Source organism: Zalophus californianus, chromosome 13, assembly GCF_009762305.2.
Source record: "Zalophus californianus isolate mZalCal1 chromosome 13, mZalCal1.pri.v2, whole genome shotgun sequence".
Classification (NCBI taxonomy): Eukaryota; Metazoa; Chordata; class Mammalia; order Carnivora; family Otariidae; genus Zalophus; species Zalophus californianus.
The window spans coordinates 9,745,199-9,764,694 of NC_045607.1; the positions used below are offsets into that span (position 1 = coordinate 9,745,199).

The 19,496-nt window shown below is 39.1% G+C and overlaps 1 protein-coding gene across 7 annotated transcripts in view; it reads left to right on the forward strand.

Annotated features, from left to right (window-relative positions):
• MAPKAP1 (MAPK associated protein 1) overlaps positions 1-19,496 on the forward strand; it is a 233,063-nt gene that overhangs the window by 98,390 nt on the left and 115,177 nt on the right. For all 7 annotated transcript variants that reach the window (XM_027616132.2, XM_027616126.2, XM_027616125.2 and 4 more), the window contains one exon: positions 7,588-7,760. In XM_027616132.2, coding sequence (XP_027471933.1) covers positions 7,666-7,760 — 95 coding nt within the window. In that variant the 5' untranslated portion in view covers positions 7,588-7,665. The remainder of the gene's footprint in view (positions 1-7,587; positions 7,761-19,496) is intronic.

Consider the following 19,496-nt stretch of genomic DNA (forward strand, 5'->3'; position numbering starts at 1 on the left):
GGTTTCTTACTTTTTATTATTATTATTTTTTAAAGATTTTGTTTATTTATTTGACAGAGAGAGACACAGTGAGAGAGGGAACACAAACAGGGGGAGTGGGAGAGGGTGAAGCAGGCTTCCCGCAGAGCAGAAAGTCCGATACAGGGCTTGATCTCAGGACCCTGGGATCACAACCTGAGCCATCTAGGCGCCCCTTATTATTTTTTTAAAATAAAAATTATTTAGCCTGCCATAGGAAGGTGTCTGAGTTATATTTTCAACTTATTTTTTCCAACAGCCTGTCACAGCACCTGGCACATAGTGTGTTCTTAATAAATTTTGCCAGATGACTTAACATAGGCTACATTTTGAAAACTGATCCTCTCTTTCTCTTACCTAAAACTCTTAAGCCCTGTATGGTGGTTCTTTCTATATCCTTTTTTGTTTATAATTGTAACATTTACTATTTTGTTTCTGATTGTAAAAGTAGTATATGCTCATCATAGAAAATGCAAAAAAATATAAAGTAGAAAATTAAAATCACTCAATCCCATGTCTCAGAGACAACTCCTGTTCATTTTTTGTGTATTGGTATGGTATCTTTTCCTCAGGTTAATGATTCTGTTGAATGGAAGGGTATTTTTTTTTTTAATCTAGGCCTTTGCCAACCCCTTTTAGTCTGAGTTGCTTCTGAGCTCTCATGACAGCCTGTACTTTCCCCCTCTTAAAGCTTTTATCACATAGTACAATGTAGACCCTTCAGCAGACTGTGAGTTTGATGAGGGTCTATCTGCATTGAATCTCACTTGATTTTGTCTTCAGAGTCCAGCATGGTGTTTCAGTGGGTGTTCATTCCATGCATGGGTGACTGAGAAAGATGGCGCTAACCCATTTTCCCTATTTCTGTGTTGACCACTTCTTTGTGCTCTAATTATGCCTCTGTTTCTCCAATTCCATATTGTGGAACACATAAATTGCCATGCAGTAAAACTGTATGATACGATCTTTGTTTATTGCTAGTTGCTTTTTAATAGATGTTGGGTCTTTGGAATATTGCTTGCCTTGATGTGTGATGAATACTTTTAATCCTTTGGTCACTTTTTTTTTATACGTTAATTACTTTCTATTATGTTGATGGATTGTTTTATGTTTTAGATGGTTCCCTCTAAATATTGCAGCACAGGGACTATTAGGTAGAGCTAACTGCCACCACCTTGAGTTTTTTCAGAAGAGGTTCCTTATTAAAAAATACATAATTTCAGGGCTTGTCCAAGGCACTTTTTCCCATCATCAGTGCCTCAAGATGGAATTAGAAGATTAAAAAGATAAAGTGCTTCATTCATTTAATAAGTACCATATTTATTCTCATAGTTTTCCCCACACTTGCTATTTCCCCACACTTGCTATCTCAATAAAGAGGATAAAGGAATTCATAGGAGCACCATGTAACTGTCTGCCGTGCAGTCAGCTGACAATGGCAAAGTTCTCTAGAGTCTTGGTCCCCTAATACTTCTCCTTGGTCAACTCTTCAGAATTCACTCCTTTTGTAGGAGACTGCTTTAGGCAGTGCTTTTGATGTGTTTGACGAGGTCAGGGTGGGAGGGAGGGATTCAGGTCTTGGAGAGTAGAGATTGATTACATTTAAAAGAACTTCAGAGAAAGAAGTCATTGGTGTTTAAAGTAGGGGCTTTTGAGTCAGACATGAGTTTGAGCTCTGCTCTTCCACTTTGGTTGTGGGAGCTTGAGCAGATGACTATAGCCTTATAAGCCTTAGTTTTCTCATGTATAATATTAGGGTAATGATAGAATTCTGCCTCATATAGTGATTGTGAGAATTAAATGAGGTAATTTACACAAACATTTACCAGGGCTTATTTAACAGCTCTTAATAAATGCTGGCTCTTGTTATAATAAATATTATTATTAGGGTTCCTTACAGCATCCATCTTTGTCATGTGACTGTGTGATTGGCCTGAGAAATGAGTCTGATTTGAAAACTTAGGCTCTTTCTGGCACATTGCTCTGCATTTCTAAGGCACTTTACAGTTTGTGAAATACATTCACATTTCTCATTGTGATTCCTATAGCCCCTCAGCTCCAGTTCTTCAGAAGGAAAGGGAGGAATAAACCAGATTGGCTGGGTCTGAAAAGGAGGTTGAGAAGAGAGTGGTAAGAGGGCAATAAACCCACTTTAGAAAGCTTGTTTTTAATTTTAACCCTTTGACTGACTGACAAGGTCAAAACACTTGCTATTTAGAGACAGCTAGCTATTGGAATTACTATTTCCCAGCTGAAAAACATGCATGGGTGTGTATGCATGTATCTGTGTACATGCATGAGTGAGAGAGAGAGCATTATTGTAAGAGAATTCTTTTTAATTATTTGTTTTATGGCAGGCAAGACTAAAAAAAAAGTCAGTGAATCTAATATTAGATTCTGGGTCATATGCGAAGTGAAATTTCTCTAAAGTTAAAAAAACTGATTCTTTGTATTTCCTTACCCTAGTTCTGATCTTTTTTTTTTTTCTATCCTAGAGTTAGAGTGTTAAAGATGGAACCACTTTGCTCAAGTACCTCCATCTCCATCCACTACCAGGAAACAGACCCGTAGAGGAAGATGGATGGGTGGGGGAAACTAACATTATTGAGTTATTGCCATGTTGTCCTGGTAGGCATTTTGAGTCATCCATGCATTCATTCTGTAGTTCAACAGATTTTTTTGGAGAATTGTCTGTACAGCAGGCACAGTGTTAGCCATTGTGTATAGAGAAGTAAACAAAGCAGGCATTATTATGGCTGCTCTCTTGGAAGGTCAGAGGCCAGTGAGGAAGGCATAGGCTGAAGATGTACATAAATAAATACATAATATCGAACTGTTAAGTGCTATAAAGGAAATGAACAGGTTATGTGTAAGAGAGTAACTATGGAAGGGGCTTCTTTCTACAGGATTATCAGTGAAGGCTTCTCTGAGGAGGTGTCGTGGGCTGAGCCTTCAATAATAACAATATTAGTAATTAATAATAATCCTCACAAGAGTACTCTGATAGGTAGGTCCTATTATTATCATTTTACATATGAGGCAATGGAAGAACAGAGAGATGAAGTAACCTGCCCAGAGCCATACTTTAGAGGATGCAAAGATCATAAGAAAGAGCCTTCTAGATGTAGTGAATAGCACTTGCTGTGTTCTTGAAAGTGGGAGAAACAGGTACACACAACACATTCAGGGCACTTCTAGAAGGCCAGTGTAGCTGAACTATGATAAGCAGGCCGGGGAGCAGCAGTAAATGATGTTGGAGAGTTAGGCAGGGGTCAGATCATGCAGTGCTTTGTTGGACACTGCAGGAAATTTGGATTTTATTCAAAGTATCATGGAACCACTCATTGAAGGAATTTAAGCAGAGGTGTAATATCAAATTTGAGTTAAAAAAAAATCTAAGCTTGTGTTTCAAGAACAAATTGAAGTAGGCAAGAGTATAGGAGGTCAGGAATCTATTAGAACAGTCCAGATGAAATTTCATGGTATTTTGGTGGCAGTAGAGATGCAGAGAAGTGGGATGGTTTTGAAATACATATTTTTTAATTTTGAAAATTGAGTTAAAACTCACATAGAATTTACTGTTTTAATGATCTTAAAGTGTATAATTTTGTGGTTTTCAGTATATTCACAATGTTATACAGCTATCACCACTATCTAACTCCAGAACAATTCCATCAGCCCAAAAAGAAACTTCATACTTCTCAATTCCCTGTACCCCCTCCCCATATCCTGGCAACCAGTAGTCTTTTTATTTCTATAGATTTGCCTATTCTGGATATTTCATATAACTGGGTTCACATTTATGAAATGGCTTCCTTCTTTTATGCCTGACTTCCTTCTCTTAGCATAATGTTTTCAAGCTTCATCCATGTTATAGCATGTCAGTACTTCATTCCTTTTTATGGCTGAGTAATACTCCATTATATGCATTTTGCCTATCAGTTGATGGACATCTGGATTGTTTCCATTCTTTGGTCATTATGAATAATGCTGCTGTGTACACTTATGTACACATTTTCAGTTCCCTTTGAGTACACCTAGGAATGGAATTGCTGAGTCATATGGTAACTCTATGTTTAAGTTTTGAGAAACTGACAAACTGTTTTTCCATAATGACTGCATCATTTTACATCTTCAACAATGTATGAGGGTTCTAACATCTCCATATCCTTGCTAATCTTTTCTTTTCTATTAAAAAAAATTATTACCATCCTAGTGATTGCGAAGTGGTATCTCATTATGATTTGGATTTGCATTTCCTTAATGAATAATGATGTTGAACATTTTTTCATGTGTTTATTGGCCATTTGTATATTTTCTTTGGAGAAATATCTATTCACGTTCTTTGCCCTTTTAAAGATTGGAGGTGTTGCCTGGGTGCTTAGTGGGTTAAGTGTCTGACTCTTGATTTTGGCTCAGGTCATGATCGCAGGGTCATGAGATTGAGCCCCTTATCAGGCTCCACACTCTGCAGGGTGTCTGTTTGGGATTCTCTCTCCTCCTCTCCCTTTGCCCCTCCCCCTGCTCACTTGCTCTCTCTCAAATAAATAAATAAATCTTTAAAGATTGGATTGTCTTTTTGTTGAGTCATAAGAATTACTCTGGGTACTAAATTTTTGTCAAATATATGATTGGCATATATTTTCTCCCATTCTGTGGCTTGTGTTTTCATTTTCTTGATAGTGTCCTTTGAGGCACAAAAGTTTTCAATTTTTAAAAAGTCCAGTTTATTTCATTTGTTGCTTTTAGTGTCATGTTAAAGAAATCATTGCCTAATCAAAGGTCATGAAGAAGTTACACCTATATTTCCTTCTAAAAGTTTTAGCCTTAAACTTAGGTCTTTGATCCATTTTTTTAAAAGATTTTATTTTTTATTTGTCAGAGAAGAGAGAGAGAGAGCACAAGCAGGGGGAGTAGCAGGCAGAAGGAGAAGTAGGCTCCCTGCCGAGCAAGGAGCCCCATGTGGGAATTGATCCCAGAACCCTGGGATCATGACCCCAGCCAAAGGCAGGAGCTTAACTGACTGAGCCATCCAGGCATCCTGGTGTATTTTGAGTTAATATTTGTATATGATGTGAGGTAAGGGTCTAAATCCATTCTTTTGTGTGTGGCTATCCAGTTGTCCCATTTGCTGAAAAGATTATTTTTTCTCTGTTGAAATATATTTTTGCAGTAGACACTAGAACTTACTAAGGGAGTAGGTAGAAGGCAGGAGGAAAAAAGAAGAATCAAGATTACTGATTTAAGGAGCTGGGTTTGTGGTGGTAGCATTTACTAAAATGAGGGAGAGTGTTGTTATTTGGGGTGGGATGGAGTGAGGAATAGTGCAAAGTTCAGATTTGAACTTGAGTTTAACTTGTGTGTGACACTTTTCTGCCTATCCTATAGACAGTTTGATGTATGAATTTGGAATTCCAGGGAGAAGTTTGAGATGGAGATAAGATTTGGGTGTCAACAGGATATAGATTATACTATAGCTTTGGGGCTGTGAGATCACCTAGGGACGAAATATACAGAAAGACAAAAGAGAGCCCAATCTAGAGGCCAAGGAATGCTAACAAACAGAGACTGTAGAGGTGAAGAAATCTGCAAAGGAGACTGAGAATGAGAGACCAGAGAGGATTGAAAAAAACCAAGAGTGTATATCATGGAAGCCACGAGAGGAAGAGGTTGATAATGTAGGAGAAGGGTAAAGTAAGTGAAGGACTAAAGTCCTTGTGAAAGTAAGAGCCAAAGGGACACAGAACGTAAGTAGAGAGATTAACCTTTAATGAGATGTGTGACACTCCAGTGTAGGGGGTGTATGTGGTTAAATCCAGGTAAGTTTGTGAATTTAATTATGGGAGGATAAGAGAATTCCTTTCTGAAAGGTCTTCTTAATGAAGAATAAGAATATTTCTCATCTTTTGGCAGTATATGAGCAAAGTATAGGAGCTGAGTTCAAGGCGGGCTCATGAGTTTGAGAAGAGAAGCAAATGTATGCAGTGGTGGTCTTTCATAGGGTACGGATTGGGTCAGGAGATGTAATAGGCGTGCTATACAATGTTGAGTGTTTGAGGTTTATCATCATGAATTTAAAGTCAAAACAGTCTGTGCAGTTACGTGATTTTTCTCCAGCAGTGTTTAGTTGGGGAGTGCAGAGGGTTGGGTTCATCCAAGATTGACATTCTGCCAGTTGAGTCCCATGGAGGAAGAGAGACTTAAAACTGTATTTACAAAGGAGTGATTACAATGGTTGATCATGTAATCTGGAGGGTGGTGTTGGGAAATAAGGGTGAGATCATTTGTAGTGGTGGGTCAGTAAGTTGTGGGTTGAAGAATTTGGGGGACTACTTGAACAAGTGAGATGAAAGTGTATTAAAGTATAGTCAGTGAATAGATGTTCTAATTTGAGATTTCAGAGTTGGTACAGATCCCTGGTGTACCCACTGCAGTAAGTGATTCAAGGTGGAATGGATGAAAAGACATGGGATGACATGGTCTAGGGATTGAGATACTTGGGTATTACATGGATTTTCCTTTAGATGGAATTGCCAAGAATAATGATAGGTGCTGGGGGTGGAAAGAAGACTCCTCAGTGAGGGAGAAGCATGACTGGAAGATTGGTGGATAACAGAAACAAAAAAGTAGGGGTAGAGGATAGTATAGTTGGAGGGCTTGGGTCTCAAAGGAACAGGAATTTTTGCAAGAAAGGAGAAATAATGGTTCGGAAGTAGTGGGGACAAGAATAACTATTCAACCTCCTGGCCTTGAGGACTTGGGGTTTAAAAAAGAAAAATGCAGAACAGTCTTCTGGATAGCAGAGGAAGCGGTATCTTCAATGACCAGCAAGTTTCAATTAAGACAGAGAGGCAGAAGGAGTGTTTTTGTTTTTGTTTTTGTTTTTGTTTTTTAAGAAGTGATTTATGGAAGTTTGCTGATTAGTGCAGGAATTCAGAGACGAGTGGAAGTTTCAGGAGGGAGAAGGGTTAAGTGTGTGGGAGGGAATGAGGATTTATAGAGCAGTGGGGGTATTGTAGTTAGGACAATAATGGAAGACCAGGGACCTTTGAGCTTCAGTGTAGATGACTGAAATAAACAGGTGTACTGCATAAGGGAATTAGCCCCCTAGGCTCAGAGAAGGGCAAGCCCTTGGTTCCAGTGCTTGCAGGCCTGAATGCTTCCTCACGAGGTATGGCAGCTTCCCATGCAGCTTATCCCAAAGTCTCAAGGAGTGATGTGGCAATTTTTAGGGAGAGCAGTTGATGTCAGGGTCTAATGGTGACTTGTCCAAGGCCACACCAAATATGTAGCAAAGCACATGTCCTGACACCAAACATCAGGTCTGCTCACCACTCTTCATTTGTTTATTTTGGTTGTAGTGTTCATTTACTTTACTGCGGGCAGAGCTGGATCTATTAGACCATTAGAAAATGAAAATTAAAGGGAAAAAACCCTTAAAACTTGAGACATTTAAGGAGGTCTGTGCCAAAGGATGAGAAATGGCCGGTGAGCAGTCATTGTGGCCCAAGTGGGGTCTGCATGACCATGACTATATGCTTTACTCTCATGCATGTGTTCTGTCCACAGGGTCATGTAGGCACAACAGCAACCAAGAAGATCGACGTCTACCTCCCCCTGCACTCGAGCCAGGACAGACTGCTGCCAATGACCGTGGTGACAATGGCCAGCGCCAGGGTGCAGGACCTGATCGGACTCATCTGCTGGCAGTACACAAGTGAAGGACGGGAGCCGAAGCTCAAGTAATTCTTCCTCTTTTTGGCTGCTCTAGTTTCTGGCTGTCTTCTGGCCACCCCGGCTGCATTCTGGCCCCAGTCAGTCTTTCTGGGCATTAGTCTGGGAACCAGACGTCCACACGGATCCGGGTCAGGTTGCTCACCAGATCTTGGGCCTGTGTGTCTCAGGCTTATCTCAGAGAATCTGCTTACAGAGTAGACTGATAAGTTTGTGAATCCAGACATGAGGAAATATATTTTAGCAGTTTTCAAACCCTTTTATGAAAAAAATGCTTGCTGGTAAAAGCTGCCTGGGAGGTCATAGGAGGGAACTAATATTTGTTGAACACCTGCCATGAGTTGGGCACTAATGCTGACCTCTATGTACCAAATTTCTCGTTTAATTCTCCTGGCTCTCTGTGAGGTAAGCATCATGATCCTTATTCTGCAGAGGAGGAAATTCAGAATCAGAGAATTGATATTTGCTAAAGGTCACACTGATGGGAGATGGCAGAATCAAGATTTGACTCCTGGTCTGTTTGATGCTAAGGTTTTTGCACTATTTCCTTTTGGTCTGAATTACAGTTTTCTTTATTATTAGTCAGTGGCACAGTTTTTTTCTCATTCTCTAAGCTCTGTTCGTGATGAAATAATTACATTAAAAATGTAGCACTTGAAAGTAGACTCTCTGCCTGTATACCATAACCCGAACATGAAAGTGCTTTGCCACGTTGGTTCCCCCATACTTAAATGTCGTATCTGATGCCATCCTCTTCTAGTTTTCTGTGCTCTCTTGAGCAATAGCGTTTGGGATACAGCAAAATGTAGTGGAGACCTTCATTTTGGAATGGATTCTCATGGAGACTTTTTCTTCTCTTAGAATGGTCCAGTCTGTGGTCAGTTGTTTTGCTGTTTTTTTCTTCTTGAGGTGTATTAAATTCATACTTAAAATTCTTTGGGGGCACCTGGGTGGCTCAGTCAGTTAAGTGTCCGACTCTGGATTTTGGCTCAGGTCATGATCGCAAGGTCATGAGATTGAGCCCAACATCAGGCTCTGGGCTCAGTGTGGAGTCTGCTTCAGATTCTGTTTCTCCCTCACCCTCTGCCCCTCCCCCTGCTCACGTTCTCTCTCTCTCTCTCTATTTCTAAACTAAATAAAATCTTCTAAAAAATAAATAAAATTATTCTTTCAAGTTATTGACATTGCCCTCCACTTTGCCTGAATAAATTGTGAATATAAAGATAAAATTTATTGCTCCCGTCATAGTAGAAACCTTTTCAGCCAAGCCTTTTCAACCACCTAGGCTCAGAGAAGGGTTGAGTCAGCAGCTCTGCCCAAGCTGAGCTATAGTGTTATCCTTTTTTTTCATCATGAAGTAGAAGCAAGAAAACAGGGAAAGGAGCCAAAGTGCTAGGGAATTTATACGTGTCTGAGTTAACTAAGATATTGCTTAGTGCAAGCACTGAGACCAAGAGACTAGCAGGACTGCCCAGGGTTACACAGCTAGTAATGAGCAGAGTCAGGAGTCGAATTGAGACATAATGTTACAGATCAGGAAAGTAAAGCTTAGAGAGGCTAAGTAACCTTCCTAACTCACACAGTAAGTGGTAGAACTGGCATTAAAATCTGGGAATCTCTGGCTTCGGAGCCATAGCTCTTCTCTATTACATTATACTCCCTACTCTGTTATTGTGGGTGATATTAAAATGTTCACAGAATCCATACTTACTGGAGCACAGTGCTACATCTTGCCATATAGAAATGAAAAAGGCAGTTCATGCCAGCAGGGAGCTTACTGTTCAAGGTAAATAGGCAATAGTAGTACAGTACAATAGCATGTAAAATCAGGTTCTGTGAGAACATCTGACCCCATAGTTGGGGGTGAGAGTGGAGTCATGAAGAGCGGTTTTGACTAAGTGACATCTAAACTGAAACTTGGAGTTGGGAAAAGTGATGCAGAGAGGTTGAGAGTGGAGGGTGTTCTAAAACAGAGGGCACAGCATGGACTTATGTTAGGATGGTCCTTCAAATTCAGGCTTTAAATTCTGCACTGTGTTCCAAATATATAGCAGTGATAAATGAAATATGTTATTGACAGACTTGTATCTTAATAACAAGGTAAACATCCTGGTAGCCTAAAAACAGAACGAAGTATGGAAACAGGCAGCATGTGCAGAGAGTCAACTCTTTTAGGGTGGTATTTCCCAGAGAACATGCTGTGAATAAGTTTATTGGGGTGTGGAAATATTATTATCAGGCTTCAACGTAGCTAGGCAGGGCCTGGGGTGATCAGAACCCCCAGCTATCATTTCTGGGTGGAGAAGTGAACCCACGTGTGGTACGCATACTGTTCCTTTCTTTTCTTTTTTTTAAGATTGTATTTATTTGTCAGAGAGAGAGAGAGGGAGAGCACAAGCAGGTGAGGCAGCAGGCAGAGAGAGAAGCAGGCTCCCCGCGGAGCAGGGAGCCCGATGCGGGACTTGATCCCAGGACCCTGGGATCATGACCTGAGCCAAAGGCAAATGCCTAACTGAATGAGCTACCCAGGCATCCCCACATACTATTATTTTCAAAGTATGCCATGATGTCAAAAAAGAATGGGCAACACGCTTGAGGGTATGGAGACCAAAGGAAGCAGAAGTCTCACTGCTGGAACCTACGAACTGGGGTGGGACTGTCCTCCTTAGGAAAGAAACTGAACTCGGTCTGTGGCTTGTTCAAAGTTGTGTTTCTGGGGAGGTGGGGGAATAGAGAGAGGAGTGCACCTGGGGCCTGGCCATGACATGACTGGCTTTATGATATCCCTAGTGTTTCTAAGGGATAGGAGCCCTAAGCTGCCAGGATAAGACCTGGTTCTAGAGTGAAGACCTCTGCTCAGACAGGGGTGGAAGATGGTGCAATAACTGTAAGGACAGGGAGCGGGGGAGAGGAAGGGAGGGAGGGAGAGGAAGGGAGAAACTACTCCTGTTCAAGAAGAGCTAGCCAATTGAAATTCCCAAACAAACAAGTATAATGAGTACTAAGAAAGACAATAATCAGGAGATGAATTCACTCCCAACAAAATATGGTAAAGCAATCTGAAAATTAACTTCAAATAAATATGTTTAAAATCATCAAAGAGTTGAAGGAATAACATCCATGGTAAATTTCTAAGAAATAGTGAAAGAAAACCAAGCAGATGAGAATTAAGGGATAAAGTTAGAAGAGAACCAATTATAAGTACTGGAAGTATAAAATATATTTGTTAAAGTAACAAGAAAGCATATGGGATTAACTCTAGACTGGGCACAATTAGAGAGGGACTGAGTTGAACGATAGTACCAGTGATTTCAACCTGGGATGTAACACAGAGAGATAAAGAGATACAGAGAATGAAAGACGAGCGAGTTAAGAGACATGGAGGAACACTAGTGAGGCAGAGAGTGGAGGGGATCGTGAAGAAGCAGTATTTGAAGAGAGAATGATGCCGGAGTATTTCCCAGATTGGAGGCAGGTATGAACGAGTCTTCATGTTAAAAGCACATACAAATGAAATGGAGGAAGGAATAGCCTTTTCAACGAATGCCACTGGAGCAACAGGACATGCTTAAACTAAAAAAATCAACTTAAATGTCATCTATCTTGTATAAAATGGATTCAAAAATGAATTGAGCCTGAAATATAAAACTAAACTTCTAGGAGAAAACCGAGTGGAAAATCTTTGGGACCAAGAGCTAGATGAAGAGTTCTTATACATGACACCGAAAGTAGGATCCATAATAGAAAACAGAAGGATCAGGTGGACTTCATCAAAATTAAGAACTTTTCCTTTACAAAAGATCTTTATTTCCTTTCCATTCCAGAAGCTGTCAGGCAGCCATTCTACCTTCTCCTTTCCCATGGTCCATAGTCTTCAGCTTCACCTGGCCGAGGTGGGCGTGAGGTGGGGAGGTGGGCCTGTTGCAAAGAGTCAAAACAGTAGAATTTAAGGCAAAAACACATCAGTAGCATATTTTGGTATACTACATAATGAAAAAAGGGACACAGCCCACCAAGATAATAATTATGACTGTGTATGCACCTAGCAATATAGTCCCAAAATATTTTAAGGGAATTGTAAAGGAGCATTGACTGATCCACCGTCATAATGGGAGATTTTGATGCATTCCTATCAAAAACTGATAGATAAAGCAGATGAAAAAGTAGTAAGGACAAGGAGGATTCAAATCACTTAATTAGCAATTCTGAACCCCCAAAACAGAGATTGTCTCTTGTAGTAGTTTGTAAGCTTCTGAAATTGAGTACATCGTACTAAGATTTATATTCCTGAGATATCTAGCACATTCACATTTTTTAGTTGTTGCTTTGTAAGTGTATTTTGAATTACAAAATTACATTGAATCTGAATAAACCACTGGTCCTTTGAAATTTTTTATAATTCCTATGTGACAGTGATTTCTCAGTTTTGTTTGGTATAAGACAATCTATAAAATAAATACCTGGGGTCTCTTCCTGTCAGGCAGTACAGTGCAAGGTATTTTCTTTCTAGCTTATTTGTACTTAAGTGTTGGAATAGATCCTTATTTGGTCTTTTCCAGTGGGTTAGCCCTGTGAAGAGCTCTTCATTCACAGGGGGCCAAAGTGCTAGATGCATAGTTTCAGTATGGTTAAGAAAACCATTTATTGGGCACCTGGGTGGCTCAGTTGGTTAAGCGACTACCTTCGGCTCAGGTCATGATTCTGGAGTCCCGGGATCGAGTCCCACATCGGGCTCCCTGCTCAGCAGGGAGTCTGCTTCTCCCTCTGACCCTCTCCCCTCTCATGCTCTCTATCTCATTCTCTCTCTCAAATAAATAAATAAAAAATCTTTAAAAAAAAAAAAAAGAAAACCATTTATTTAGGAATATTGTTCTCCTGTCTCTGCGCCTTGAAAACTGTCAGTGGTAGTAGGCTTTGGCCCAGGGAAGGAATGGAGAATTTGGCTAGAATTTTTGGCTTCCTTTGCTCTTATACCTGTTACTCTTGAGCAAGATGGAATGTGGTACTTAAGCTAATTCCCTGCTTACTTTCATAAAGTAATTTTAGGAAAAACATTTGCAAGAAACAAACAAATCATTTCAATCTCTCGGTAGTTGAATTTTTTAATTTAGGTTTTGTTGTGTAGATTCATGTTATTGAATTTTCATCAGAAAATGTGGCCTATAAAATTTCTGCTTAGAGATTCACTTATATTTTGGGGGCTTGCTACACAATGAATTTTTATAAATATTTTGTGGATTCTGGAGAAATGTTTATAAGTTATAGAATTAAGTATATTCTTATTAGAGCAGTATCTTTAAGTACTATTATCTACTTATATTTTTGACTATTTGGTCTATGGATGATTAAGAGAAATGGATTAATGTTTCCATTTTCTTGTTTGTTTCTGTCAGTTTCTCCTGAGATTTCAACAGTTTCCACTTTACATATTTCAGCACACAAAAATGTTCATGCATTTCATATCTTATTGTGAATTGTACTTTTTTCAATATAAAACAGGCCTGTTTTTTTTATGTAGTGTCCTGCCTTTTTCTTTGCTTTATTTCAGTAATATGAGCTTTTTTGCCTCCTGTTCTTTGCATTTGTCTGGTCTGTCTTTGTGTTCAGCCTATTACCTTTGCCTTTTTGTTTTAAATATGTTGAATAGTTTTGTGGGGGTTTTTTTTTTTTTTGACCCTGTCTAAACCGCTCTCTCTTTTTTTTTAAGATTTTATTTTTAAGTAATGTCTACGTCTACACCCAACGTGGGGCTTGAACTCACAACCCCAAGATCAAGAGTCTCATGCTTCACTGACTCAGCCAGCCAGGCACCCCTAAATCACTGTCTTTTTATAGGGAAGTTTATCTTACTAACATTTATCTTCACCATTGATGTGTTAGTTTCATGTTAGTCAACTTGTTTTCAGTTTTGTGTTTTAGGGTTTTTTGTTGTTGCCTTTTTCTGTTTTGATTTATTTAAAATTCTGAAGTTACCTATAAGATTTTGAAAACATTTTTAAATAGGCTTTATTTTTAAGGTAGTTTTAGGTTTACAGAAAAACTGCACAGAAAGTTCAGAGTTGCCACACATCTCCTTCCTGACACTTGTTTTCCCCTCTTATTAACACCTTGTGTTAGTGTGGTACATTTGTTATAATTGATGAACCAATACTGATACATTATTATTAACTAAAGTCAATAGTTTACATTAGGGTACACTCTTTGTATTGTACAATTCTTTTTTTCCTATGTTTATTTATTCTTTTAGTAATCTCTACACCCAGTGTGGGGCTCAGACTCACGACCCTGAGATCAGGAGTCGCATGCCCTTCCGACTAAGCCAGCCAGGCGCCCCTGTATTGTACAGTTCTAATGACTGCTTCATAGAGAATTGTTCCACCAGCCTAAAAATGCCCTGTGCCCCACTCTTTCATCCCTCCTGCCTCACCTTTAGCAATTGCTTATCTTTTTACTGTCTCCATAGTTTTGCATTTTCTAGAATGTCAGCTAGTTGAAATCATACTATAGGTAGCCTTTTCAGACTGTCATCTTTCACTTAGCAACATATATTTAAGGTTCCTTCATGTCTTTTTGGGGCTTGATAGTTCATTTCCTTATGTAGCTGAGTAATATTCCATGGCATGAATGTACCACAGTTATTTTTACATTCACCTATTGAAGGACAGCTTGGTTGCTTCCGATTTTTGGCAATTATTAGTTATAAATTATTATTTATTAGCTATAAACATTTATGGCAGGTTTTCATGTAGACATGAGTTTTCAATTCATTTTGCAAGTAACTAGGAGTACAGTTTGCTGGATTGTATGATAAGCCTTTGTTTAGCTTTCTAAGAAACTGCCAAAATGTCTTCCATGACAGTTTATACCATTTGGCATTTCCATCATCAATGCATGAGAGTTCCTTTTGATGTAAATCCTTTCCAGCATTTGGTTTGTGTTTTGGATTTTAGCTATTTTAATAGGTGTGCAGTGGTATCTCATTTTTTTTAAAGATTTTATTTATTTATTTGACAGGGAGAGAGAGAGCACAAGCAGGGGGAGCGGCAGGCAGAGGGAGAGGGAGAAGCAGGCTCCCCGAGGAGCAGGGAGCCTGATGCGGGGCTCGATCCCAGGACCCTGGGAACATGACCTGAGCCGAAGGCAGCCGCTTAACCAACTGAGCCACCCAGGCACCCCACATTTTGTTTTAATTTACAATTCCCTAATGAAGTGATATTGAGCATCTTTTTATATGCTTATTTGTCACCTATCTGTATTCTTTGGTGAGCTGTCTGTTCAGGTCTTTGGCCAATTTTTTAATCAGGTTTTTTCTTACTGATTTTTAAGAGTTCTTTGTATACCTATCAGATATGTTTTGTAAAGATTTTCTCCCAATCTATGGCTTATCTTTTCATTTTCTTAACAGCATCAACTCCAACTTACCGATTTTTTCTTTCATAGATTGTATTTTGGTGTTGTACTAAAAAATCATCACCAAACCCAAGGTTACCTAAATTTTATTGTATGTTATCTTCCAGAAGTTTTATATATATGTTTTTTATGCTTCACAGTTAGGTCTGTGATCCATTTTGAGTTAATTTTTGTTAAAGGTGTAAGGTCTATGTCTACATTTAATTTTTTCTTTAACATGTGAATACCCACTTGAAAAGATTATCCTTTCTACATTCCTTTTGCTGCTTTGCTCCCGAAGCCTTTGCTCCTTTGTCAAATATCAGTTGACAATATTTGTGTGGATCTATTTTTGACCTATAAAAAATTGTAAAACATTCCTTTTTAATTTATATTTCATCATATTCAAGAGTGAAACAATATCTTTTGAGTAACACCCATTTGTGAAAGGAAGAAAAATAGAATTCAGTGAGGTTTTATCCTGTCAAGAACTTCAGCTGGGAGGTATACCCGGCTCTTTACAGGCAATCACATTTACTCTACTGCATAGATAACTTAAGGGATTTTTCAAGGGTAATTTCGACTAGTCCCAGTTTCTGTGCAGACTTTAGTCATATATTATGACTCTGTTGTACACTAAAATGGCTATTCTTTGCCTTCTTCTTTTCAGTTGTCCCTTAAACATTCAACCTATTTCACTCGTCTCTTACTGTTGTTCTTTATTAGGCTGCTGACGGGTGAGCTACTAAAAGCCTGAAGAGCTCTGCTGTAGTCTAGAAAGCTGTACTCCCCGCCGGGTGGGGAGCCCAACGCGGGGCTCGATCCCAGGACCCTGAGGTCATGACCTGAACCGAAGGCAGACGCTTAACTGAGCCACCCAGGCGCCCCTACAATTTGAAATTTTCTGACAACAGTTTTAAAAGTCCCCAGAAGATGGGTGAAATTTATTTCCCTAATATTATAATTTAAATAATTTTTATAATTTTCATGGGTTATATTTGATTTAACCCATTGTGTCTAAAGTAATACTATCTCAACATGTAATTGATAAAATTAATGAAACTTTTAATGTTCTTTTTTTGTCATGAGTTTTAAAAGTTCAGTGTTTATTTGCTATATATAGCACATATCAATTCAGACTAGCCACGTTTCAGGTGCTTGATAGCCACCTGTTGGAAAGTACAGCTGTAAAGTATACCAACACATGCTATAGTTGTGTAGTGGGGTTCACTGTGGCTCTGCTTCATTCTGACACAACCCCCAGCTTCTTAGAGCCCTTGGGAAACTTGGTTTTTGGAGACCATTGAAGGTTCATCTCAGTCATTGTCGTACTTTCTTTGTTTTAATATCTCTTTTTTTAAAAAGATTTTATTTATTTGAGAGAAAGCACAATGGGGGGGTGGGGGGAGAGGGAGAAGCAGACTCCCTGCTGAGCTGGGAGCCCAACGTGGGGCTCGATCCCAGGACCCCGAGATCATGATCTGAGTCGAAGGCAGACGCTTAACTGACTGAGCCACCCAGGTGCCCCATATTTTAATAATTTTTCATAGAAGCTTTCTAAAATGTTTTAGTATTTTCTCCTGCCTTCTTAGAGTATAGCATAGTGGTTAAGAATGTGGGGTCCAAAGCTGTAGTCTGGGTTTGAATTCTGGTGTTAACACTGAACCATTGGTGTGATCTTGGATGAATTACTTCAATGCCATATACTCTAGTTACTTCATGTGTAAAATGAGGATAACAGGATAGTTATGAAAATAAAATGAGAAAATACATGACACATGCTCAGTAAGTGTTTATTTCTGTTGCCATTAAATACTGTAACTACAGCCAGCTACCACTACGACCAATACTGGTAGTAGTTCAGCAACAGAAGTATAACTTAGCCCTTTCTTAATGATTCAGAGAATTGTACTGTGCTATGATACACTGGTGCCCTTGTGGGCTTTTGTGAGTATATAAGAATGTTTGACCTTATATTATGTTTTCTGACAACTTTGCAATTTGAATTCTTTATACTTCCCCATTTTCACTGTCGACACGACCACCTCTGTCTGCTCTCCTCCCCATTTCTGGGTTGCTGCTTCTAATTTATTTTCCTTAGAGTCATCATTGAGAACCACTTACCTAAATAATATGGCCTAAGAGGCCCTTCCCATTCTGACCCTCAGCTGTGCTCCCATGCATCCATTCTTTAACACATCACATTCTTTAACTGGCAGCTTCTTGACACTGATACCATGTCTGCTTTTGCTGTTTCCTTAGTCAGAAATGCCTTTCTCACTCTTCTCTTGATATCCAGCTTAATCTTGAAGGCTTCAGTTCTTTGTTATTCCTTCATTCAGCAAAAATTTATGGAGTTCCAGGCCCTAGGTATTGAGGATAAAATGGAGAACAAGAGAAATGTGATCGCTGCACTCAAAAAATTTACAGTTTGCTGGGGAAGAAGAAATTATCAAGTGTAAGAGCACTTTGTAACTGGCTCATTTCACTTATCATTTGTATTCATTCATGCATTCAATAAATATTTATTGAGTGTTTGTTATATACCACGCATTTTGCTGGATATACAATGGTGAGAGGAGCCAAACATGGTCTTTCTTTCATGAATTCCACAATCTAGTGAGAGAAATGGGCAAATAATTCAAGTAATTAAGCCAAATAATGTTTGCATAAAAACGGAGTTAAGTAATGTGAAGGAAACGAATGCCGTTTATGAGAGTCTAGCCTTGTGAGTCAGGGAGAAATTCCCTGAGAAAACGATACCGGAGTATTTGGCGGGGGGAGGTTCCTGGCAGATGGAACCTCATGACAGTGACGCTGTGGCAGGAGGAGGCATGTAGTGGTCAGGGAACTAACGAAGACCAGTATGGCTGGAGCACAAAGTAGGGAAGAGAAGATGGAGTGATGGAGTGGGATGAGACTAAGGTGGGCAGGGGCCACAGTGGAGATTAAGAGAAGAGGACAGATTCTGGAAGTATTTAAGAGGTAAAATTCATAGGACTTAGGGATCAATTAGATATGGGAAGTGTGGGAGAGGAGAGGTACCAAAGACTGCTTCTCCCTCTGTTCCCTGCTTGTGCTTGCTCGCTCTCTCTCTCTCACAAATAAATAAAATAAAATAAAATCTCCAGAGTTGCTCTCATGAGTATGTTTAATGACAGAGTGACAGAGTGTGTATGTGTGTCATCTCCATCTATCTGTCCTCCAGAAGGATCTCTTTTTGGCAACAGGTCCATTTTGCCCCCGTTCATTGTTCTAACTTCCAATCTTCTCACAAACATAATTGTCCCTGGAAGGGACTTCTTTTTCCATGCCAACCCACTTCTAAAATTAAACCTCTTTCTTCTTTTTTTTTTTTTTTTAAGATTTTATTTATTTATTTGACAGAGAGACAGCGAGAGAGGGAACACAAGCAGGGGGAGTGGGAGAGGGAGAAGCAGGCTTCCCACGGAGCAGGGAGCCCTATGCGGGGCTCGATCCCAGGACCCTGGGATCATGACCCGAGCCAAAGGGAGACGCTTAACGACTGAGCCACCCAGGCGCCCCTGAATTAAACCTCTTTCTGTGGATCCTGTTATGCTGTACTTATTTCCATTAGTCTTTTTTTTCCCCCCTCAGGAACAACTCTTTTTATTTTTAATTTTTAATTCCAGAATAATTAATATACAATGTTATATTAACCCAAAGAAAATGAAAACATGAATTCAAAAAGATATATGTACCCGTGTTTTTATTGCAACATTATTTACAATAACCAAGATACAGAAGCAACCCAAGTATCCTTCAATAGATAAATGGGTGAAGAAGATGTGATGTGATGTGTGTGTGTGTGTGTGTACACTATATATACACACTTTATCTATATACACAAACAATGAAAAATTATTCAGCCATAAAAAAGAATGAAATCTCACCAGTTGCAACAACATGGATGGATCTAGAGGATATAACTAAGTGAAATAAGTCAAAGAAAGACAAATACTTTATGATCTCACTCATACATGGAATTTAAGAATCAAAACAAATGAACAAAGAATAAAAAAGACAAAAAACCAGACTCTTAAATAAAGAGAATGAACTGGCAGTCGTTTATTAGTCCTTTATCATTCCTCAGTCTCTCTGATAGTGACTCACAAACAGGACTTTTAGTGTTCTCTGTTTCATGCTATCCGCCATGCTTCTGTTAGATAGTTAATTCTGCTTCTGTGTAATGAGAAGCTTAGGAGTGGTAGAAGAAATTTTGACAAAATGAGAATCCTTTTTCCTGCCAGGTACTGTGCAATTAATTAAATCATTTAATCCTTATAAAGACCCTTATACAGTAGATATGTATGGTTATTTTCTCCATAATTCCA